The sequence below is a fragment of the Cetorhinus maximus genome, chromosome 27, assembly GCF_964194155.1.
Source record: "Cetorhinus maximus chromosome 27, sCetMax3.hap1.1, whole genome shotgun sequence".
NCBI lineage: Eukaryota > Metazoa > Chordata > Chondrichthyes > Lamniformes > Cetorhinidae > Cetorhinus > Cetorhinus maximus.
In genome coordinates, this window is record NC_135905.1 from 1887929 (window position 1) to 1913555 (window position 25627).

At 44.3% G+C, this 25627-nt stretch overlaps 1 protein-coding gene across 4 annotated transcripts in view; it reads left to right on the forward strand.

The window, feature by feature from the left end:
- Positions 1-25627, forward strand: part of LOC144668501 (protein FAM149B1-like) — a 139474-nt gene that overhangs the window by 35076 nt on the left and 78771 nt on the right. For all 4 annotated transcript variants that reach the window (XM_078530529.1, XM_078530532.1, XM_078530531.1 and 1 more), the window contains exons 7-8: positions 7108-7298; positions 23921-24048. In XM_078530529.1, the coding sequence (XP_078386655.1) occupies positions 7108-7298; positions 23921-24048 (319 nt within the window). The remainder of the gene's footprint in view (positions 1-7107; positions 7299-23920; positions 24049-25627) is intronic.

Sequence of the window (25627 nt, forward strand, 5' to 3'; positions counted from 1 at the left end):
GTCTGACCATATAATCTCCTGGGAGAGATGAGAAACCAGGTTCAAAGCCAAGGTCAATTGGGGGAAATCTTGTGAAAAGTTTGTTTTTGACCCTTCAGGTGATCAAACCTAGTCCAGGAGACCACTCTGAATCTGATTAATGTTGTACAATGCTTACCTTTTGTACAAGGTAATTAATCTCTGCCCCAGCTAGGTTGAGGTTTTGTTTAAAGGAATTTAGTAAATCTGCAACCACCTCCTGATATGAAACCTACTTCTGGTCTTACATATGAACATATGAATTAGGAGCAGGAGCTCGGCCTGTCAAGTCTGCTCTGCCATTCAATTAGATCATGGCTGAACTGATTGTAACCTCGACTCCACATTCCCACCTACCCCAAATAACCTTTCAACCCCTTGCTTATCAAAAATCTATCTAGCTCTGCCTTAAAAATATTCAAAGACTCTCTTGCCACAACCTTTTGAGGAAGAGAGTTTCGAAGACTCATGACCCTCTGAGAGAAAACATTTCACCTCATCCCTGTCTTAAATGGGTGACCCCTTATTTTTAAACAGTGACCTGTAGTTCTAGATTCTTCATAAGAGGAAGCATCCTTCCCCCATCAACCCTGCCAAGACCCCTCAGGATCTTATGTTTCAATAAATCGCCTCTTACTCTTAACTCCAGCAGATACAAATCTAGCCTGTTCAACCTTTCCTCATAAGACAACCCACCCATTCCAGGTACTAGTCTTGTAGACCTTCTCTGAACAGCTTCCAACGCATTTACATCCTTATATAAGGAGACCAATACTGTACACACTACTCCAGACGTGTCTTATGTAACACCTGGCCCTCCCTAACCTATTTAGTTGAAACAAATGGTTCACACAAACACAATCTATTCCCTTCATCATCTTAGAAACCTCAGTCAAATCACCCTGAAGTTTACACATCTCTGAAGTCTAGCGTCCAAGCTCTTCAAGCCTATTTGGATACCTAAAGTGGGTAGGGTAGCATAATGCTAATTTTACTGGACTAGTAACCTAGACCCCTGGATACATGAGTTCAAATCCCACCAAGGCAGTTTGTGAATTTGAATTCAGTTACTTCAGTTAATTTGGAGCAAAAGCTAATATCAGTCATGGTGAACATGAAGTTCTCAGTTCTCGGGTTGCCATGAAAATACAAGTGATTCACTTAATATCCTTTAGGGAAGGAAGCCTGTTGGCCTTACCTGCTTTTGCCTACTTGTGAGTCCAGACCCACAGCAATGTGGTTAACTGCCCTGTGAAATGGCCTGGCATGGCACTAGGTTATATCACATTGTTACAAAAATGTACATGGAGAATAAAACTGGGCAATTACTCAGCTTCGACCTAAATATCGGATTTGGACATGACAACTGCACGATCCTTGTCATTTAACATCTGGGGTATTGTTACCCAAATTTGGAGAGCCCAGTTAAGCAACACCCTGACATAGCATTAATAATAGCCAAGTTTCTGACTCTTCCATCACCAAGACAGGGCATGTCCTGTCAAACCGGCAGAACAAACCCACCACAGATGGTGACATCATGGTCTTCAGTCAGGAGGGAGTGGACTTGGGAGTTCTCAACATTGACTCTGGACCCCATGAAGTCTCATGGTATTAGGTCAAACACAGACAAGGAAACCTGCTGCTCGTTATTGCCTACCACCCTCCTTTAGCTCATGAATCAGTACTCCTCCATGTTGAACACCACTTGGAAAAAGCACTGAAGGTAGCAAGGGCACAGAATAGGGAAGTGTTTGCATTGTCCATCACAAAGAGTAGCTTGGTAGCATCACACTGACCAAGCTGGCTGAGTCCTGAAGGGCAGAGATGCCAGGACAGGTTTGTGGTAGGTGGTGAAAGAAAAAGTGTAAGGGGCTAGACCTACTTGACCAACCTATCTGTTGCAGAAGTATCTGTCCATGACAGTATTCATGGGAGTGATCACCTTACAGTCCTTGTGGGGACGAAGTCCCATCTTCACACTGCACATCCACCATCACATTGTGTGGCACTTCCAATGTACTAAATGGGATAGATTCCGAATATATCTAGTAGCCCAAAACTGAGCATCCATGAATTACTGAGAGTCATCAGCAGCAGCAGAATTTTATTCCAGCACAATTTGTAGTCTCATGACCCAGCATATCACTCACTCCACGATTACTATCAAGCCTGGGGAATGACGCTGCTTCAGTGAGAAGTGTAGTAAAACCTACCAGGAGCAGTACCAAGCATAACTGAAAACCCAGTGAAGCTACAACACAGGGTTATATGCATGCCAGCTGCTGCCTACAGGCACAGACTGCTTGATTATTTGAGGATTTGTGAATGAAACAGAAGATTGTGCAGTTATTAGCAAACATTTCACTTATGATGGAGAGAAGGTCATTAATGAAGTTGCTGGAGGCAGTTGGGCCTAGGACACTACTCAGGAACTTCTGCAGTAATATCCTAGGGCTGAGATGATTGGCCTCCAACAAGCACAACATCTTCCTTTGTGCCAGTTATGACTTCAACCACTTTTGTGAAAAACATTGACTATTGCTAGTGTATGGTACCTCAGCTAAGTAAATGCTCTTCTTTTGTTGGGCAGGCTATTCATCTGTAAAAGGCATTGCAAGTGAGCCTGGTCTATTCGCATCCAACGTCCACTATCTTTGGATATCAAATAGGCTTGAAGAGCTAGGGCTTTACACTTCAGAGATGTGTAAGCTTTGGGGTGATTTGATTGAGGTTTCTAAGATGATGAAGGGAATAGATTGTCTTTGTGTGAACCCAATTGTTTCAATTAAATAAGCTGGGGAGGACCAGCTGTTATATAAGACCAGAAGTAGGTTTCATGTCAGGAGGTGGTTCTTTTCTCAGAGAATAGTGGACCAATGGAACAGGCTGCTGGCTCATAAGTGGATGTAGATTCACTAGATTCCTTTAAGCGAGAGCTCAACCCATATCTGGCTGGGGCAGAGATCACCGTGTACTAAAGATAGGCACTGTGCAGCATTGATCATGGCCAGAGTGGTCTCCTGGACTAGTTTTAATCACTGAAATGGTCAGAAGGAAACTTCCCACTTGTTTATCCCCCTAATTGACCTGGGCTTTAATCTAGTTTCTTGTCTTTGCCAGGAGATTACATGGTCAAATAGATTTCCAGCAGAGCTCATTGGAATGGAATCAAAAAGGAAAATCCTGTGTGATTTTGCCACCCCCTCTGTGCCCACCACTCCCAATCCCACTCACCTCACTAACCCAGACACTAAATGAATTATTGTGCCCCACTGAGATTGGGTTACTTACCCAGCACAGAAGTCTAACGCAGGATTTTCTGCTGTGGCCTCTAACTCACTCCAACACTGAATATAGGTGAGCATCTTGGGGCTAAATGGTCTATGTGAAAACTAAAGTGCTATTCCTTATATTCATGCATGGGATGTGCTGGTTAGGCCAGCATCTATTGCTCATCCGTAATTGCCCTTGAGATGTGTTTTTTTAGTTCATTGACGGGGTGTGGGCTTCACTGGCTGGGCCAGCGTTTATTGCCCATCCCTAGTTGCCCTTGAGAAGGTGGCAGCGAGCTGCCTTCTTGAACCACTGCAGTCGCTGCATGAAGGGGAGGCGATGGTATAGTGGTATTGTCGCTGGACTAGTTCTCCAGAGACCCAGAGTAATGCTCTGGGGACCCAGGTTTGAATCCCACCACGGTGGATGGTGGAATTTGAATTCAATAAAAATCTGGAATTAAAAGTCTAATGATGACCATGAAACCATTGTTGATTGTTGTAAAAATCCATCTGGTTGACCCTTAAATGCTCTCTGAAATGACCTAGCAAATTACTCAGTTGTATCAAGGTGGTGATGAACTGCCTTCTTGAACTGCCCCTATCCATGTGCTGTAGTCACACCCACAGTATTAGGGAGGGAGTTCCAGGATTTTGACCCAGCGACAGTGAAGGAATGACGATTTAAGGAAGTGGCTTGGAGGGGAACTTCCAGGTGATGGTGTTCCCATGTGTCTCCTTCTAGATGGTAGTGGACGTGGGTGAGCTCCTGAAATGTATCTTGATACATTGCTGCCACTGTGCGTAGTAGAGGCAATGGTACAGGCAGTGAATATTTGTGGATGGAGTGCCAATCAAGTGAGTTGCTTGGCCCTGTCAAGTTTCTTGAGTGTTGTTGGAGGTGCACTCATTCAGGCAAGTGGGCAAGTGGAGAGTATTCCATCACACTCCTGACTTGTCCCTTGTAGACTGTGGACAGGCTTTGGGGAGTCAGGAGGTGAGTTACTCGCCACAGGATTCCTAGCCTCTGACCTGCTCTTGTAGTCACACTATTTATATGGCTAGTCCTGTTCAGTTTCTGGTCAATGATAACACGCAGGATATTGATAGTGGAGGATTCAGCGATGGTAATACCATTGAATGTCAAGGGGCAATGGTTAGATTCTCTCTTGTTGGAGATGGCCATTGTCTGGCCACTGTCTCGTGTGACGCAAATGTTACTTGCCACTTGTTAGCCCAAGCCTAGATATTGTCCAGGTCTTGCTGCCTTTGGACATGGACTGCTTCAGTATCTGAGGAGTCGTGAATGGTGCTGAACATTGTGCAATCATCAGTGAATACCCCCACTTCTGACCTTATGATGGAAGGAAGGATATTGATGGAGCAGCTGAAGATGGTTGGGCCTAGGACACTACCCTGAGCAACTCCTGCACTGATGTCCTGGAACTGAGATGACTGACCTGCAACAACCACAACCATCTTCCTTTATGCTACGTATGACTCCATCCACAAGAGAGCTTTCCCCCCTGATTCCCATTGACTCCAGTTTTGCTAGGGCTCCTCAATGCCACACTCGGTCAAATGCAGCCTTGATGTCAAGGACAGTCACTCTCACCTCACCTCGGGAGTTCAGCTCTTTTGTCCATGTTTGAACCAAGGCTGTAATGAGGTCAGGAGCAGAGTGATCCTGGTGGAACCCAAACTGGGCATCAGTGAGCAGATTATTGCTAAGCAAGTGCCACTTGATAGCACTGTTGGTGACCCCTTCTATCATTTCACTGATGGCCGAGAGTAGATTGATGGGGCGCTATTGGTTGGGTTGGATTTTTCCTCCTTTTTGTGTACAGGACATACCTGAGCAATTTTCCACATAGCTGGGTAGATGCCAGTGTTGTAGCTGTAATGGAACAGCTTGGCTAAGGGGTGCAGCAAGTTCTGAAGCACAAGTCTTCAGCGCTATTGCCAGAATGGTGTCAGGTCCCATTGCCTTTGCAGTATCCAGTGCCTTCAGCTGTTTCTTGATATCACATTGAGTGAATAGAATTGGTTGAAGACTGGCATCTGTGATGCTGGGAACCTCTGGAGGAGGCCTAGATGGATCATCCACTCGGCACTTCTGGCTGAAGATGGTTGTAAATGCTTCTGCCTTGTCTTTCGCACTGATGTGCTGAGCTCCCCCATCATTGAGGATGGGGATATTTGTAGAACCTCCTCCTCCAGTGAGTTGTTTAATGTTCCATCACCATTCACGACTTGATGTGGCAGGACTGCAGAGCTTAGAACTGATCCATTAGTTGTGGGATCACTTAATTCTGTCTATTGCTTGCTGCTTATGCTGTTTGGCATGCAAGTAGTCTTGTGTTATAGCTTCACCAGGTTGACACCTCATTTTTAAGTATGCCTGGTGCTGCTCGTGACATGCCATCTGGCACTCTTAATAGAACTAGGGTTAATCCCTGACTTGGTGCTAATGGTAGAGTGGAGGACATGCTGGGCCATGAGGTTACAAATTGTGGTTGAGTGCAATTCAGCTGCTGTTGATAGCCCACAGCACCTCATGGTTACCCAGTCTTGAGCCGCTAGATCTGTTCTAAATCTATCCCATTTAGCATGGTATTTGTGCCACACAACATGATGGAAGGTATCCTCAACGTGAAGAAGGGACTTGTGCAGTGGTCACTCCTACCGATACTGTCATGGACAGATGCATCTGTGGCAGGCAGGTTGGTGAGGATGAGGCCAGGTGTCTTTTTCCCTCTTATTGGTTCCTTCACCACCTGCCGCAGACCCAGTCTAGCAGCTATGTCCTTTAGGATTCAGCCAGCTGGGTCTGTAGTGGTGCTACCGAGCCACTCTGGGTGATGGACATTGAAGTCCCCCACCCAGAGTACATTCTGCACCCTTGCCACCCTCCAAGTGGTGTTCAACATGGAGAAGCACTGATTCATCAGCTGAGGGAGGGCGGTACATGATAATCAGCAGGAGGTTTCCTGATGCCATGAGACTTCATGGGGTCTGTAGTCAATGTTGGGGACTCCCAGGGCAACTCCCTCCCGACTGTATACCTCTGTGCCACCACCTCTGCTGAGATGATGATGGCAGTGTCTGGGACATTATCTCTAAGATATGATTCTGTGAAGAGGACTATGTCAGGCTGTAACTTGACTAGTCTGTGAGACAGCTCTCCCAATTTTGGCGCTAGCCCCCAGATGGTAGTAAGGAGGACTTTTCAGGATCGACAGGGCTGAGTTTGCTGTTATTGTTTCTGGCACCAAGGTCTATGCCAAGTGCTCCGTCAAATTTCATTCCTTTTAGACTTTTTCGTGGTTTGATACAACTGAGTGGCTTGCTAGGCCATTTCAGAGTTAAGCTCATTTCTGTGAGTCTGGAGTCCCATGTAGGCCAAACCAGGTAAGGATCGCAAATGGGTTTATACAATAATTGACAATCATTGGACTTTTAATTCCACCATCTGGCATGGTGAGATTCGAACCTCAGTCCCCAGAGCATTACCCTGGGTGTCTGGATTATTAGTCAAGTGACAATGCCACTACACTACTGCCTCCTCTATGATCCAATTGGGTTTAACAAGTGCAAGGAACAGACAGTGCCAAAGCTGAGTCAGAGGTGACTGGTGTGATCAGGAGATAATAATGGCAGATGTTGCCGACATGTTTATTGTGGAACCCTGTCCTGCTATCGTTTCAGACTCTTGGTGGTCTCTGGATGTAATAGTAGAAGTCGGGGCAAGTGAATGTGTTTTCTTTGCATGTTAATTTGTTGTGCTTAAAATTTGTGCCTTGTATCCACACAGGGAAGATGACACTTGTGAGAAGAAATTGGGTCTTGCCTTACAATATGAAAACAGACTGGGGCTGCCTCCAGTCTCTCCAAGTCACTGCAGACGGAATACAATTGTAGCAGAGCTGTTTGACGAGGTGTGGCTGGAAGTCCTGGGCTGTATGGAGGAGCTGATCCAGAAGCACTGGGAAGAGCATGTTTCAGGTATAAAGGCAACTGAACTAGAGAAGTACAACACCTTACAAATTGTTCCTGTAATGAAACACATTTTCAGTTTCAAGGCCTGTAGCTCTAAACTGCGACACATATGCCGCTCTCTGAAGACTTGTGATAAATGCTAAATCTGGAGATCGCTGCTTTTTAAATCACTTTGTTTGAATGTTTAAAGGAACTCGTCAGTCAAGGAGCTGTTGCGTGAGCTCTAAGCCTTGTCAATCCAAGGACCCCAAATTCAGCCTCTGCTGTCTACTAAATTGGTTGATCTGGGCTAGTTCAACAGATGGATTTTGGAGGTGACCTTGATATCTCTGGGTTTGGGAGGGAATAAATCACTAGGTTTCCCTACTTTTGTGTAATCCAGTGTCTTTGATGGAAAGTATGTCTGTCTATGTTGCTTTTATACCCTTGTGAATGCACAACAGACTGGTGTGGGAAAAGTGGGTTCCGGTTCATGGGACACTGGGATCAGTACGAGGAAAAGTGGGATCTATACCGTTGGGATGGTCTACACCTGAACCATGCTGGGAGCAGTGTTCTAGTGAACTGCATAACTAGGGAAATAGAGAGATTTTTAAACTAAACAAGGCAGGGGTGAGGGATCAAGCTTGGGTAGATGTAGCAAATCATGGGGTAGATTCAAAGCAGAAGAGCAAAATAGTAATATGGGAAATGAGGGTACAAGAATGGCAGGAAGGGACAGAGAGAAAAACCTAAGAATACACCAACAGTGAAGACTCGATGTTACAAAGATAACAAAAAGACAAAACTAAAGGCGCTTATCTAAATGCACATAGCTTTCATAACAAATTAAATGAATTGATGGCGCACATTGAAGTAGATAAACATGATCTGATGTGGCTGCAGGACGAGGATTGGGTCCTGAATATTGAGGGGTTTATATAACGTTCAAGAAGAATTGGAAGCTAGGTAAAGGTGGAGGGATAGCACTGTTAATCAAGGATGGCATTGGTACAAGAATGGCAGGAAGGGACAGAGAGAAAAACCTAAGAATACACCAACAGTCAAGATGTTACAAAGATAACAAAAAGACAAAACTAAAGGCGCTTATATAAATGCACGTAGCTTTCATAACAAAGTAAATGAATTGATGGCGCACATTGAAGTAGATAAACATGATCTGATGTGGCTGCAGGACGAGGATTGGGTCCTGAATATTGAGGGGTTTATATAACGTTCAAGAAGAATTGGAAGCTAGGTAAAGGTGGAGGGATAGCACTGTTAATCAAGGATGGCATTGGTACAATAGAGATGACCTTGGTTCAGGAGATCAGGATGTAGAATGGGTTTGGGTAGAGGTGAGGAATAGTCGGGGAAAGAAGTCACTAGCAGGAGTGGTCTATAGGACCCCTAACAGCAACCACAATGTAGGACAAAGTATACAAGAAAAAATATTGGGTGCTTGTGATAAAGGGACATCAATAATCATGGGTGATTTTAATCTACATATAAACTGGAAAAATCAGATTGTCATTAGTAGCCTGGTTAGGAGCTCATAGAATGCTTTTGAGATATTTTCTTAGAGCAGCATGTCTGGAACCAACCAGAGAGCAGATTATGTTGAACTTGGAACAAAAACAGAAAATGCTGGAAAAGTTCAGCAGGTCTAGCAGCATCTGTGGAGAGAGAAACAGAGTTAACGTTTTGTGTCCATATGACCCTTCTTCAGAGCTGAAGAAAAGTGGAAGTATGATGAAATTTATAAAGTGGAATTGTGTTGAAAAGGGGCGCGAGAGGAATCGGGAGTTGAAGAGGAGCACGAGAGTAGTTGGGAGTTGAAGAGGAGCGTGAGAGGAGTCGAGAGTTGAAGAGGAGCGCGAGAGGAGCCAGGAGTTGAAGAGGAGCGTGAGAGGAGCCAGGAGTTAAAGAGGAGCGTGAGAGGAGTCGATAGTTGAAGAGGAGCGCGAAAGGAGCCGGGAGTTGAAGAGGAGCGTGAGAGGAGCCGGGAGTTGAAGAGGAGCCAGGAGTTGAAGAGGAGCGCGAGAGGAGCCGGGAGTTGAAGAGAAGTGCGAGAGGAGTCGGGAGTTGAAGAGGAGCGCGAGAGGAGCCAGGAGTTAAAGAGGAGCGCGAAAGGAGCCGGGAGTTGAAGAGAAGCGTGAGAGGAGCCAGGAGTTAAAGAGGAGCGCGAAAGGAACCGGGAGTTGAAGAGGAGCGCGAGAAGAGCCAGGAGTTGAAGAGGAGCGCGAGAGGAGTCGGGAGTTGAAGAGGAGCGCGAGAGGAACCGGGAGTTGAAGAGGAGCGCGAAAGGAGCCGGGAGTTGAAGAGGAGCGCGAGAAAAGCCAGGAGTTGAAGAGGAGCGCGAGAGGAGTCAGGAGTTGAAGAGGAGCGCGAGAGGAGCCGGGAGTTGAAGAGGAGCGCGAGAGGAGCCGGGAGTTGAAGAGGAGCGCGAGAGGAGCCGGGAGTTGAAGAGGAGTGTGAGAGGAGCCGGGAGTTGAAGAGGAGCGTGAGAGGAGCCGGGAGTTGAAGAGGAGCGTGAGAGGAGCCGGGAGTTGAAGAGGAGCGTGAGAGGAGCCGGGAGTTGAAGGGGAGCCGGGAGTTGAAGAGGAGCGCGAGAGGAGTCGGGAGTTGAAGAGGAGCGCGAGAGGAGCCGGGAGTTGAAAAAGAGCGCGAGAGGAGTCGGGAGTTGAAGAGAAGTGTGGGAGAAGTCGGGAGTTGAAAAAGAGCACAAGAGGAGTCGGGAGTTGAAGAGGAATGCGAAAGGAGTCGGGAGTTGGGCCTGAGCCACTTGCTCACCATGCAAGCTTGATGCTGAAATAGGATGCATCAAAGCTATCCTACAGGATAATGGCTACCCTGATCAGATTATTGCTTGCTGTATATCACACAAACTCATGAATGGGCTTAAGGGTGCCACTTTCAGCCCTGAAAAGTGCCCAATATACCTCATATTATTCTGGAAGGGTAAGGTGCCTCAAAAATTTGAGCAACAGGTGAAGCTAGCCATTGCACGCTGTTACTAGGCAGTAGCAACATGACTGGTATTCTCCACAAACAGGATGCTGCCGCCAAGCCAAAAAGACATCCTGTCTATCACACAAATGAGGAATGTGGCATATAAATTTCAGTGTCGGCGTAATGCCAGGTATGTAGGCTGCACGTCCCACCGACTGGCAGATTGTATCAAACAGCACGTGTTTGACTGTTCCCAACAGGCTAAGTACTGATTGTACCCAACCAGATCATGCTTGCAAAACTCAAAACGCTGTGTCCAACCTTAGAAATGATTCCACAATTGAACAACACTTATTAAACAGCCCTGATTGTGCTCAGAATTACACTGAAAACCAATTTAGATAATCAGTCGGGCTCACAGTGTGCATACTAGAAGCCACATATATTCACACACAAGGCCCTGTCCTTTGCAGACAGAAGGAGCATGACCACATATTACGTCTTTTCCAACTAAATAAAAGCTTGGGGTACAGCCATTCCCTGGTTCATTCTGCATGGCAACGCCTTAACCAATCAGAGTCTACCTGTCTGGTTTGAATTCGAAACAAAAGCTTGCAAGTTAATAGCTAACTGTTCTCTGCTGCATACTCCATGGCAACTCCTCTACCAATCAGTCCATTTGCCAACTAATCAGCATTCATTTCTCAGGCAGTATAAATTGTTTTTTCTTTACTGTTGGCTTATCTTGCCTAGCTGTCCTGATGAATGCAAGATGAAAAGCTTCGATAGTATGTCTCTTTTCTCAGCAATGGAAAAGGGTATTCTCAGAATTGCGTTATTACTAAATGTAATTGCAGAGTATTAATTTGGATACATCTCAAATGACTAACAAGATACAAACAAAACTTTTAAATTTGATCTTTGAGAGTCTTCTGTTCCTAGGTGGTCTGTGGTGATGGCACAGGCTCAACAGTTTTCTGTGAACCTTTAAGGGCAAGATTATTTTTTCCAATGTGACTTCACTGCCCATCAACGGCAATCCTTCCTCCAGGATGGAGGCATTCGCCTGCGTAAACAGTTCAGCTGCCTTGGAAAATGAAATGAAGTGTTGCTGCCTCTGTCCCATGGCTGTCCCGGTGCATTCCATTTTGTGTAGCCATTCTTTAGCCCACCACTTTGCACTTCACTTCCGCAGGAGTAGAGCAGAGGAGTGCTGCCATAGCACAAGATAGGCGTTAGCACTGTGCTGACAGTGCTGGCCCCACTGTCCGGTGTTGTTTGCTGCAGCTATTGGTTGTTTATTTGAGTGGAGTTTTTGGAGATGAAAATTTTTCATTCCCAGCACTGCTACCAATTTCTTCTCTGTGCCAGATATTCTTTAGGATTCAGATTATATGGATTTCCTGTTCAATCTGAAAAGTACTTTTGCCATCAAGTATCTAGTTTCCCATTAGAAGCCACAACAATAAACCCCTTGTTTCTGTACATTGTGACCATGCTGTTCCATGTTCAATTCCATCATTTCCTGATAAACACTCTTGTAAACCAACACTTTTTATCTTATGTGAAATTCATGACAAAACAGAATATGTTTTGCAGAACGATTCAGCTTATTTCCTGTTAACAAGTTAATCTCCCTCCATAAATTAGCAATCCCTTAAACTAAACCGCACTAACACTTCACTCATAGATCACACTTGGTCAATTCCCAGCATCTCTCACTAGCTGTTTAGGAAGTGAAACCTTTCTGCATGACTGTTCCAATTTGAAGTTTGCAGCAAACTCCTGCCTTTTGCCAAACCAGATAGGAAGCTAAGAACTTGACCTTTACTCTTCCTCAGCTTTCTATCGAGAGTTGGCTCGCCGGGTTGCCAATCAAGCTCCCTCTTTGGTTCATTACCCTCCCTGTTTGGCTAAACTAGACTCAGTAAATGGCTGAATAATGAAACCAATCCAATACTATACATGCAAATCTCTCCAGAGCCCTAACCAATAGCAATCATAAGTCAATAAGGTTTTTTTTAAGATAAAGAATGAGAAGGAGACAATGGTAAGTAAAATAAAGACTAAAGTAATGAATTGGAATACAGGAGAGGAACACAGGGCTGAAGAAGTGGTTTGGAAAAGAGGGGTTCCATTTATAGGCTCTAGTACTGGGACAGGAAGGAACTGTACTGTTGGGCCAGGCTCTACCTGAATCAGGCTGGGACCAGGGCCCGAACAGAAAGGGTAAATAGGACAGTTACAAAGATTTTAAACAATAGGTGGAGTGCTTCATTGAATAAGGTGGTATAGATAATAGTTTGAATGGCATGCGACGAGTGGGTGGGAGGGAACGGCATCAGAGGGGTGGCATGAGAAGGATGGAATAGCATGGGATGGATGGGGATGGCCTGGGGGGAGTGGGAGGGGAGTGGCATTGGAATTGGAAGGATGGGATAGCTTGGAATGGGAGGGGGGTGGCATGAGAGAGAGGGAGGACTGGCCTGGGATAGGGATGGCCTAAGAGGAGTTGGAGGGAGAGTATGGTATTGGAGCGGAGGTATTGGAAGGATTGACGTTGAAGGGGTAGGAAGGGAATGCCATCGAAGGGATGATATGGGAAGGATGGAATGGCATGGGAGGAGTGGATGAGATGATGGAATTGGTTAAGTGTACCATTTTGACTGCAAATTTTTTGCAGGTCTTTGCTAGTTTAAAAATAAACAAAAGGAAAGACAGTAGAGTAACAGTCAGAAGTTGTGCTTTAGGCGATGCAGGTAAAGGGAAAACCACAAGGTATAAATGAATTAAACCATGAGAGAGAAATAAGAAATGTTCGAGTAAAACATTAGAGAAGGATGGAATAGGGTGTGTGACCCAAATGAGTGTCCATTGTACAAATACGAAAAGTTTAAGGATTGAATTGCAGACAGAATTTCAACTTGGAGGTATGACATGGTGGTAATTCTGGAGACTTGGCTGCAAAGACAATTTGGGCTAGGAACCAAAAAACACCAGGTTATAAAGTCAATTGCAAAGATGGTAGACAGGGAGGGGTAGCCTTAATGATTAAGGATGAGATTGTGGTTCACATTGGTACCAATGACATAGAAAGAGGGATGAGGTCCTGCAACAAGAATTTAGGGAGCTAGGTAGCAGATTGAAAAGCACGACCTCAAAGATTGTAATCTCTGGATTGTTCCCAGTGCCACTTGCTAGTGAGCATAGGAATAGGTGGATAGAGCAGATGAATGTGTGGCTGAAGAGTTGGTGCAGGAGGGAGGGTTTTAGATTCCTGGATCACTGGATCCGTTTCTGGGGAAGGTGGGTTGCACCTGAATCGGAATGGGGCCAACATCCTTGTGGGGGGCGGTTTGGTAGGGATTTATATAGCCAAGTTAAGGCACAAGGGAGCATGGCAAGGCTGGATGGCCTTTATTTTAATGCAAGGAGTCTTGTGAGTAAGGCAGATGAGTTGAGGGTGTTGCTTAACACATGGGGATGTGATATCATTGCTATTATGGAGACATAGTTGAGGGAGGGGCAGGACTGGCAGCTCGATATTCCAAGGTATGGTATCGTCTGGCGGGACGGGGGTGGCAGCGTGTAAAAGAGGAGATGGTGTCGCAGTATTGATCAAGGAGTCAATTGCCGCATTAAAGAGAGATAATATTTTAGAAGGTTCCTCAAATGAGGCCATATGGGTAGAACTTAAAAACAAAAAGGGGGCAGTCACATTGCAGGGAGTGCACTTTAAATTTCTAACAATCAGGGAGAGATAGAAGGGCACATGTGTAGGCAAATCTCAGAGGTGTAAAAATAATAGTTTAATAATAATAGGGGATTTCAATTTCTCCAATATTAACTGGGATAGACAAAGGGTGAAAGGGTTCAGGGGACAGAATTCTTAAAATGTATCCAGGAGAGCTTTTTAAGCCAGCACGTAGAGAGGGGGTGGCGCTGGACCTAGCTTTAGGGATCGAAGCCAGGCAAGTGGTAGAAGTGTTAGTGGGGGGGCATTTCGTTGATAGTGACCATAACTCAGTAAGATTTAAGGTAGTTATAGAAAAAGACAAAAATGGACCGGAAGTAAAGGTTCTGAATTGGGAGAAGGCCGATTTTAATATAATGAGACAGGATCTGGCCAAAGTGGACTCGGAGCAGCTACTTGTAGGAAAATCTACATCAGAGCAGTGGAATTCATTCAAAAAGGAAATAGTGGCAGCGCAGGGCCAACATGCTCCTGTAATGGTGAAGGGTGGGACCAACCAGTCCAGGGAATCCTAGATGTCGAGGAATGTACAGGATTGGATAAGAAAAAAAGGGAAACTTATAGTAGGTACCGAGGGCTCAAAACAACGAAAGCCGTACAGGAGTATAGAAAGTGCAGAGGGTTACTTAAAAAAGAAATTAGGAGAGCGAAGAGGGGGCGTGAAAAAACACTGGCAGGTAAAAGAAACGAAAATCCAAAGGCGTTTTATAAGTATATTGGGGGCAAGAGGATAACCAGGGAAAGAGTCGGGCCCATTAGGGACCAAAGTGGCAATCTGTATGAGGAGCCGGAAGACGTAGGTGAGGTTTTAAATGAGTACTTTGTATCTGCATTCACTATGGAGAAGGATGATGTAGGTATAGAAATCAGGAAGGGGGAATGGTGATATACTTAAATAAATTAGCATTGAGAGGTTAGGAGGTATTAGCAGTTTTGGTGGGCTTAAAAGTGGATAAATCCCCAGGCCCAGATGAGATGTACCCCAGGTTGCTGTGGGAGGCAAGGGAGGAGATTGCAGGGGCCCTGACATTAATTTTCAAACCCTCTCTGGCCACAGGAAAGGTGCCAGAAGACTGGAGGACAGCTAATGTGGTACCATTATTCAAGAAGGGTGGTAGGGAAGAAACAGGGAACTATAGGCCAGTGAGTCTAACATCAGTGGTAGGGAAACTTTTGGAAAAAATTCTGAGGGACAGAATCAATCTCCATTTGGAGAGGCAAGGATTAATCATGGATAGTCAGCATGGCTTTGTCAGGGGGCAGAGTAATGTCTAACCAGTTTGATTGAATTTTTCGAGGAGGTGACTAGGTGTGTAAGTGAGGGTAGTTCAGTTGATGTAGTCCGCATGGAATTCAGTAAAACTTTTGACAAGGTCTCGCATGGGAGACTGGTCAAGAAGGTCAGAGCCCATGGGATCCAGGGCAATTTGGCAAATTTGATCCAAAAGTAGCTTAGTGACAGGAGGCAGAGGGTGATGGTCGAAGATTGTTTTTGTGACTGGAAGCCTGTGTCCAGTGGCATACAGCAGGGTTTGGTGCTGGGTCCCTTGCTGTTTGTAGTCTATGTTAATTTTTTTTTCTTCATTCATGGGATGTGGACTTTGCTGGCTGGGCCAGCATTTATTGCCCATCCCTAATTGCGCTTGAGTAGGTGGTAGTGAGCGGCCTTTTTGAACCGCTGCAGTCCAAGTGGTGCAGTACACCCACAGTGCTGTTAGGAAGGGAGTTCCAGGACTTTGACCCAGTGACAGTGAAGGAATGGCGATATATTTCCAAGTCAGGATGGTGAGTGACTTGGAGGGGAACTTGTAGGTGGTGGTGTTCCCATCTATCTGCTGCCCTTGTACTTCTAGATGGTAGTGGTCGTGAGTTTGGAAGTTGCTGTCTAAGGAGCCTTGGTGAATCCCTGCAGTGCGTCTTGTAGATGGTACACACTGCTGCTACTGTGTGTCGGTGGTGGAGGGAGTGAATGTTTGTGGATGTGGTGCCAATCAAGTGGCTGCTTTGTCCTGGATGGTGTTGAGCTTCTTGAGTGTTGTGGGAGCTGCACTCATCCAGGCAAGTGGGGAGTATTCCATCACACTCCTGACTTGTACCTTGTAGATGGTGGACAGGCTTTGGGGAGTCAGGAGGTGAGTTACTTGCCACAGAATTCCTAGCCCCTGACCTGCTCTTGTAGCCACAGTATTTATATGGCTTACCCAGTTCAGTTTCTGGTCAATGGTAAACCCCAGGATGTTGATAGCGGGGGATTCAGCAATAGTAATGCCATTGAACATCAAGGGGCGATGGTTGGATTCTCTCATGTTGGAGATTGTCATTGCCTGACACTTGGGTGGCGCGAATGTTACTTGCCACTTGTCATCCCAAGCCTGGATATTGTCCTGGTCTTGCTGCATTTGGACATGGACTACTTCAGCACCTGAGGAGTCACGAATGGTGCTGAACATCATGCAATCATCAGCGAATATTAATGATCTAGACATGAATGAAGGACGTATGATCAGTAAGTTCACAGATGCCTCGAAAATTAGTGGTGTGGTAAATAGCAAGGAAGAAAGCCTTAGATTACAGGTCAATATAGACGGGCTGGTCAGATGGGCAGAACAGTGGCAAATGGAATTTAATCCTGAAAAGTGTGAGGTGATGCATTTTGGGAGGACTAACAAGACAAGGGAATACACAGTGAATGGTAGGTCCCTAGGAGGTACAGAGGTTCAGAGGGACCTTGGTGTGCATGTCCATAAATCCTTGAAGGCAGCAGAACAAGTAGACAAAGTGGTTAAGAAGGCATATGGGATACTTGTCTTTATTAGTCGAGACATAGAATATAAGAGCAGGGAGGTTATGATGGAGTTGTATAAAACGCTAGTTAGGCTACAGCTGGAGTACTGTCTGCAGTTCTGGTCGCCACACTGTAGGAAGGATGTGATTGCACTGGAGAGGGTGCAGAGGAGATTCACCAGGATGTTGCCTGGGCTGGAGCGTTTCAGCTATGAAGAGAGACTAAGATAGACTGGGGTTGTTTTCCTTAGAGCAGAGAAGGCTGAGGGAGGAACCTGATTGAGGTATACAAAATTATGAGGGCATAGATAGGTTAGATAGGAAGAAATTTTTCCCCTTAGTGGAGGTGTCAATAACCAGGGGACATAGATTTAAGGCAGGAGGTTTAGAGGGGATTTGAGGAGAAATGTTTTCACTCAGCGGGTGGGGGTATCTGGAACTCACTGGCTGAAAGGGTGGTAGAGGCGGAACCCTCACATTTAAGAAGTATTTAGATGAACGCTTGAAATGCCATAGCATACAGGGCTACGGGCCAAGTGCTGGAAAATAGGATTAGAGTAGAAAGAGGCTTGATGACCACGGACACGATGGGCCAAAGGGCCCGTTTCTGAGCTGTAAAACTCTATGACTCTTACTGTGAGCAGTGAAGCTGTGGCATTCACCACTGACTACCCAAAAACATCCGTACTTACCTTGTCAATGGGCTGCAGCAAACACTACCTCTGCTTGCTGCAGCAGAGCCTATCATTGGGATGAGGGGCTTCCAGCAAGGCATATTGACAACAAAGCCATGCCCACTTATAGTGATACCACGAGCTGAAGACATGCTACTTGAGGTCAGCCCTCAGCTCAATGACAGGTGGGTTTTCTATTATGATTTGTAATATTTTCAAATTGTTAGGACACTTATTAAAACGTAAACATGTTTAAATACTTTTAATACATTTCTAACAGTTTTTAAAATTTTGCCACAGTGTGACCCTTACACATTAATCCCAGCCAGCTGCTGTCTCCCAACACCCCCATGGCTCCACTTACCCTCTACCCGGCACTCCCGGCTAGCTCTCACACCTCCAGCTCTTCTTCCCCCCCAACCCACCCCCCACTCCTCCGGCTCCCCAGTCCTGCTAGTGTTGGACACAGAGTTTCATTGAGAGGAAAAAAGAACCAGGAGGATGAGAGTTTCAGTGTTTACCACTATTGGGACTGCAAAATCAGGGCCATTATGCCCTAGAGCTAACAAGGAGCAGGGTCATATTAGATCCAGTAATGAGAAATAAACCAGGTTTAGTAATCAGCGTATGAAAATTTACCAAACAGTGGTCACAATATGATTGAGTTCAACCTAGTGTTTGAAAGGAGAAACTCTAAACAGTTACCAAAACTCTAGATTTAGGGATAACTGACTTCAATGGAATGAGATAGAGACTGTTGACAGTAAACGGGACAAATCTGCTAATAGAAGGTGTTCCAAAAAGAATTTAACGATAAAGAACCATAACAAGTTTTATGCCCTAAGGGGAAAGATCTCTACTTGTCTAAAAAGACAGCCATGAACAACTCAAAGATGTAAAATAAATCCTAAAACCGAAAGAAAAAGCATACACAAATGCAAAAAACCAACAGAGATCCTGATGAATGGCCAAGATACAAAGAACAGCAAAGGGTGGCAAGGTAGATAGTTAGGACTACAAAAAGGGAGGGGAAGAAACCTGAAAGGTATATTGAAATCAACACAAGCAATGTGACCCCTTTGACAATTGATAATTTATGTTGTCCATGATAATAAGAAAATGGTGGACACGCTGAATAATGACTTTGATTCAGTATTTATAGTTGAGGAAAATGCCAGCAGACTCGAAATTCCAAAGAAACTATTATTGAATCAGGAACAGGGACTCAATCAAATTAACATAGTCAACAATAATGGAGAAATTAATGGCACTAAAGAGTGACAAATTCCCAGAACCAAATAGTTTCTGCCCTAGAATTTTAAAAGAAATCGGTGGGAACAGTGCAGATGCATGAACTATAATCTTCTAGTGATTTGGCAGTCCTTGTGCATGAATCCTAAAAAGCTAACATACAAGTTCAACAGGTAATAGAGAAGGAAAATGGAATGTTGGCCTTAATTTCAAAGGGAATGGAGTATAAAAATAGGGAAGTCTTACTAAAACTATACAAGGCACTAATTAGACCACACCTAGAATACTGTGAACAATTTATCTAAGGGCTCCTTTATCTAAGGAAAGATATACTGGCATTGGAGGCAGTCCAGAGAAGGTTCACTAGGTTTATCCCGGGAATGGAAGGATTTTCTTACGAGGAGAGGTTGAGTAGGTTGGGCCTGTACTCATTAGAATCTAGAAGAATGAGAGGCGACCTTATTGAAACATATAGGATTTTTAGGGGGCTTGACAGGGTAGATGCTGAGAGGTTGTTTCCCCTTGTGGAAGAGTTTAGGACCAGAGGGCATAATCTCAGAGTAAGGGGGCGCCTATTTAAAACAGTGATGGGGAGGAATTTCTTCTCTAAGGATCTGTGGAATTCTTTACTGCAGGAGGCTGTAGAGGCTGGGTTGTTAAGTATATTCAAGGTGGAGATAGACATTTTTAATCCGTAAAGGAATCAAGGGTAATTGGGAAAAGGCAGGAAAGTGGAGTTGAGGATTATCAGATCAGTCATGATCTCTTTGAATGGCGAAGCAGACTCAATGGGCCGAATGGCCTACCTCTGCTCCTACATCTTATGGTCTTAAAGTCTTCTCAATTTGGGAGTCATTCTCTTAGGTTGGACAATTACACATGTCACTCCACTATTTAAAAAGGTGGGAGGGGGAAGCCAGGGAATTATAGACCAGTTAGCGTAACATCTGTTTTTGGGAAATTACTAGAGTCTATAATTAAGGAGAGAATGATCTTGAAAATGTTTAGATGATCAGAGAGCCAGAATGGATTTGTACCAGACACCATGTCTGACAAATCTGACTGAATTTTTTGAAAAGATGACTAAGTAGTCAACAGGGAACTATCTATGGATGTTACTCACCTGGGCTTGCAGACAATGTTTGGTAAAGTTCCTCATAAGCTGTTAGCTAAAGTTGAAACTCATTGAATTGAAAGGAAATCATTCACCTGGTTAGAAAATTGACTGAGAAAATGGATTTCAACATAGGCAAATATGTGTTCATCCACTTTGGGCCTAAAAAGAGAGAACAGGATACTTTCTAAATGCTGAAAATACTAGGGACATTGGAAGTTCAAAGATACTTAGGGGTGCAGGTATGTAAATCATTAAAATGTCATGAACAGGTGCAGAAAATAATCAAAAAGACGAATAGAATGCTGGCCTTTATATCAAGAGGACTTTATAAGGGGGTAAAAGTCATGCTTCATGTATCAAAGCCCTGGTTAGACCATGTCTAGAGTACTGGCAGCAATTCTGGGCAACACATCAGGAAGGATATATTGGCCTTGGAAGGAATGCAGCATAGATTTACTAGAATGATAGCTGGACTCCAAAAGTTAAGAAACGAGGAGTTCAAATAAACTAAGCTTGTATTCCTTGGAATTTAGAAACATATTGGATGATTTGATTGATGCATTGAAGATATTAAGGAGAAATTATTCCTGCCAGTTAGGGAGCCTAGGACTGGGGACGTTATTTAAAAATTAGAAACCAATCTTTAAGGATTGAAATAAGGAAACCTGGAAGATCACCTGGCATCAACCTAGGCACCGGAAACGGCAATGACACCCCCAGCCCTGTTGACCCTGCAAAGTCCTCCTTAGTAAAATCTGGGGGCTTATGCCAAAATGAAGAGAGCTGTCCCACAGACTGGTCATGTAGCAGTCTGACAAAGTCATCCTCACGGAATCATACCCACAGACAATGTCCCTGACACCACTATCACCATCCCTCGGTATGTCCTGTCCCACAGACAGCACAGGCTCATCAGAGGTGGCGGCACAGTGGTATACAGTCGGGAGGGAGTTGCCCTGAAGTCCACACCATCGACTCTGGATCCCATGAAGTCTCATGGCATCAAGTCAGACGCAGACAAGGAAACCTCCTGCTGATTACCACATACTGCACCCCCGCTTCCCCCTCAGCTGATGAATCACTACTCCTCCATGTTGAACACCCCTTGGAGGAAGCACTGAGGATGGCAAGAGCACAAGATGTACTCTGGGTGGGGGGGCTTCAATGCCCACCGCCAAGAGTGGCTTCACTACTAACCGAGTCCTAAAGGACATAGCTGCTAGACTGGGTCTTTGGCAGGTGGTGAGGGAACCAACAAGAGGGAAAAACCTACATGACCTTATCCTCGCCAGTCTACCTGTTCCAGATGCATCTGTCCATGACAGTATTGGTAGGAGTGACTACCGCACAGTCCTTAGGGAGACAAAGTCCCGACTTCACATTGAGGATTCCCTCCATCGTGTTGTGTGGCATTACCGCCGTGCTGATTGACTTCAATTTTGCTAGTGCTCTTTGTTGCCACACTTGGTCAAATGCTGTCTTGATGTGCCTTGAAGAGAGAAGTTTGCAGGGCTATTAGGAAGAGGGGCTAATTGGATAGCTCTTTCAAAGAACCAGCCCAGGTACAGTGAACTGAAAGGCCCTTTTCTGCTCTGTATCATTTTATTATTCCATATTTAGAAAGAGAGATGGAATAAGTGCAGGGAACTATAGACCAGTTGGTTTAATGTCAGTGATAGGAAAGATAATGGAATCCTTACTCAAAGACATGATAGAAAACATCTAGAAACCGATTTAAAAAGGAAAGGGCTTTCCTTGCCAGCCTTATTGGATTCTTCAAATAAGTAACAGATCGGGTAAATGAGGGCGATGCAATAAAAGTAATATATTTGGATTTCAAAATTCCTTTGATAAGCGACCACTTTGTCAACTCACAGCATCACAGAATGGGTACAACACAGAAGGACTCACAATAAAGTCAGAGCATGTGGTGTCAGGGAACAAATAGTGGCATACCAAGCTCACTAGAAAACAGTACGTGTTAACTCAGACTGGAAAAAGGTGGGAAGTGGTGTTCCACAAGGATTGGTACTGAGACCACTGTTGTTCACCATTTTTATGAATGACTTGAACTCAGGAGTCAGAGGTACAAAATCAAAATGTGAAGACAACGCCTAGTTATGGGGTTCAGTTAATACAAAGGAGGACTGTGAGAGATGGTAGAGCGACATTAATAAACTTGCAGAATAGGCATGTTAATGACAAATGAACTTCAATATAGCTAAGTGTGAGATTCTACATTTTGATAGAATAAAAGGGCCACTACTCCTTTGAAAATAATAGTTTAAATGGCGTAGAGGAGCAGAGGGAGCTGTGGGGACAGATACACAATGAGTAAAAATAGTGACACAGGCTAGTAAGGGCAAAAAGAAAGGAAACAAAGCACTGGAGATAATTTCAAAAGGATAGAATTGAAAATCAGAGAAGTTTACCTTGGTTCCAACTTGGAATAGTTCTGGCCTCCATATTTTAAAAGGGATATAAGGGCACTGCTGAAGTTATAGAACAGGTTCACTTGACTAATATCTAAACTAAGAAGTTACACTTATCAGGTAAGATTGACCAGGCTGGCACTCTTTCCTCAAGTCTGAGGATGATCTTTCTTGAAAATTATGAAAGGATTTTGAAAGGGTTAAAGTAGAGATGTTTTTGCTTGTGGGAAAGACCAAAACTAGAGGCCACAAATATAAGAGAGTCACCAATAAATGTAATTTCTTTATCCAGAGAGTGGTTAGCATGTTGAACATGCTACGACGAAGATCATTTGAGATGATTAATATAGGTGCACTTAAGGGAAAAAGAGATTAAAAAACATCTGAGTAAGAAAGAAATAGGACCTTTCATCAAGGATATTTAAGTGTCTCTTTCTCTCCACAGATGTTACCAGAACTGCTGGTATTTCCAGCATTTTCTATTTTTATTTCAGATTTCCAGCCTCCTCAGTATTTTGCTTTTGAAGTCATGATGATGAAGTTATAATAGAACACTAGTTTAGCCTCAGCTGGAGTATTGTGTCCAATTCTGGGTACTGTACTTTAGGAATAATGTGAAGACTTTAGAGAGGATTAAGAAAAGGTTTATGAGAATGGTTCCAGGGATGATAGACTTCAGTTAGGTGGGTAGATTGGAGAAGCTGGGGTCGTTCTCCTGAGAGAAGAGAAAGTTGAGACGAGACTTGATTTAGGTGTTCAAAATCATGAGTGGTGTAAACAGAGTATATAGAGAAACTGTTCCTGTTGGCAACAGGGTCAAGAGCCAGAGGACAATGATTTGAGATGATTGACAGAAGCAATGGCAACATGAGGAAAAATCTTTTTACTCAGTGAAAGTAAATCTGGAATGCACTGCCTGAGAGTGTAGTGGAGGCAGGCTCCACTGAGGCAAAAGGTAATAAGCACCTGAAGAGAAAAAAGTTGCAGGACTATGGTGGAGGAGTGGGACAAGCAGAGTTTTTCTGACTGAGTTGGCATGCACACAATGGACCGAAAAGCCCTCCTGTTCTATAACCATTCTATGATTCATTAACAGTGGGATCGAGCTCAGTCTCGGTGTTTCACACTCTCGCACATTTTGGTGAGTTGCCAGTGGTGTCTGGTGCCAGTGGAACTGTCTCTCAGCAGGTGGTGTCATCAGGATTTGAGGGGAGAAAGCCAGTTTCTTTGAAAAGATTGAAAAGTTTCTTTGTTATTGGGTCAGGCAGTGGATTGACTTTGTCAGTATGCAGCTTTACCCTCTTACATTGAGTTTCCGTTATTGACTATGGTGCAAGAGGGTAGGATGGAGGGCAGAGATTAGGGACAGTGACCACTGAGGTTAAGGTCATGCTGGAGTACAGAGTCTTACAAGCCTGTGGAGTTCGGCATTTTGCTAAAGCTTGGGATCTCACCAGCCCAAGTAGCTCGGGGTCTCAATGGCCTCCTGAGCTGAGGGTCTCACTTTAAGTCAGGATTTCACTGGCCTGTCACTTTCACTTGGAGGCAGGTTACTCGATCCTAAAGGAAAGCTGAATGGGATGAGGAAACTCCAAGAATAGAAAGGGAACAAGTGCCTTTCAGTGATTATCACGGTTAACCTCTGTGACCAAGACTGATCTTTATTCAATCTGTGTGTTCTGTAGATGAAGAGAAGAGCATTGCCTCTGATGAAACTGCAGGAATCGAACCTAAGAGTTTGTTCTTGCCTCTTGAACCACAGTTATCGCAAGTTCGAATGCCAGCTTTCAACTCTTATTTAACAAAATCTCAGGTTAGTGTGGACATATGGACAAGATTGAAATGATGCAGAATGGAATGTAAATTAAAGCATTGGTGAGGTCACCACTAGAGTACTGCATACAGTTAAGGTCATCACATTACAGGACTGATGTGGTTGTGATAGAGGTGGTCCAGAGGAGATTTACAACAATGTTGCGAGGACTGGAGCAGAGGAATAGGAGTAGGCCATGTAGCCCTTCAAAGCTGTTCCACCATTCAGTGAGATCCTGGCTGACCTGTGACCTAACTCCATATACCCACTTTTGTCCAAATCCCATGATACTTTTATTGCCCTCGCTGCTGACTCCACCCCTCTCTTGGCAACAGTCTGATGTTAAACCAGACTGTTCACAACCTCAGTGTCACATTTGATTCAGAGCTGAGCTTCTGATCCAATACACATGCCATCACTAGGTTTGCCTGTTTCCATCTCCATGACATGCCTGACTTCATCTCTACCTCAGCTTATCTGCCGTTGAAACTCTCATTCATTACTTTATCATCTTTATTACCTCTAGACTCAATTATATCAATGCATTCCTAGCTGGTCTCCCACATTCCACCTTCCATAAACTTGAGGTCATCCAAAGCTCTACTGCCTGTGTCTTAACTCGCACCAAGTCCTGTTCCCCTATCATTACTGTGCTCCATGGCCAACATGGCTTCCCCATCGAACAACATCTTGATTTTAAAATTCTCATCCTTGTTTTCAAATCCCTCCACAGTCTCATCCCTCCCTATCTCTGTAATCTTCTCCAGCCCCACAACCCTCTGAGATACCTGCACTCCTCTTGCGCATCCTCAATTTTAATAACTCCACCATTCATGGCTGCGCCATCAGTTGCCGAGGTTCCAAGCTCTGGGATACCCTCCCTGGAATACACCTCTCCGCCTCTCTACCTCACTTTCCTCCTTTTAGACACTCCTGAGAACCTAAGTTTTTTCCAAGCTTTTGGTCATCTGACCTAATATCTCCTTATGTGGCTCGGTGTCATATTTTGTTTAATAATGCTCCTGTGAAGTGCCTTGGGAAGTTTCATTAATTTAATGGCACTATATAAATTTAAGTTGTTGTTATAAAAAATCTATCAATCTTGGTGTTAAATTTAACAAAGCTCCAACATCAATGGCTATTTGCAAAAGAGAGTTTCAAATTTCTAACACCCTTTATATGTAGATATATTTCCTAAAATCACTGCTGAAAGGTCACACTCCAATTTTTAAACTTTGCCTCAAGCCCTAGATTTCCCAAGCATCAGAAATAAATTCTTCCTATTCCACCCTATCTGTTCTTCTTAATATCATAAATACTTCAATCAAAATACCCCATTAACCTTCTAAATCCCAGGAAACAGTGCAATCACTCCTCATAATTTACCCCTTGGAGCTCGGATATTCATACATGAACACATTACTCAATTGTGTGGTGGGCAGACCGTCTTTTGGACTGATGTTAGCATCTAATTAGTGGAAAATACCACACACATCGCCACTGCAGAGTAGCAGTGTGAAATGGCTTGCTTAACCTGGTGTTCAAATTTTCGAGACATTTTGCCTTTCCAGGGTAATTT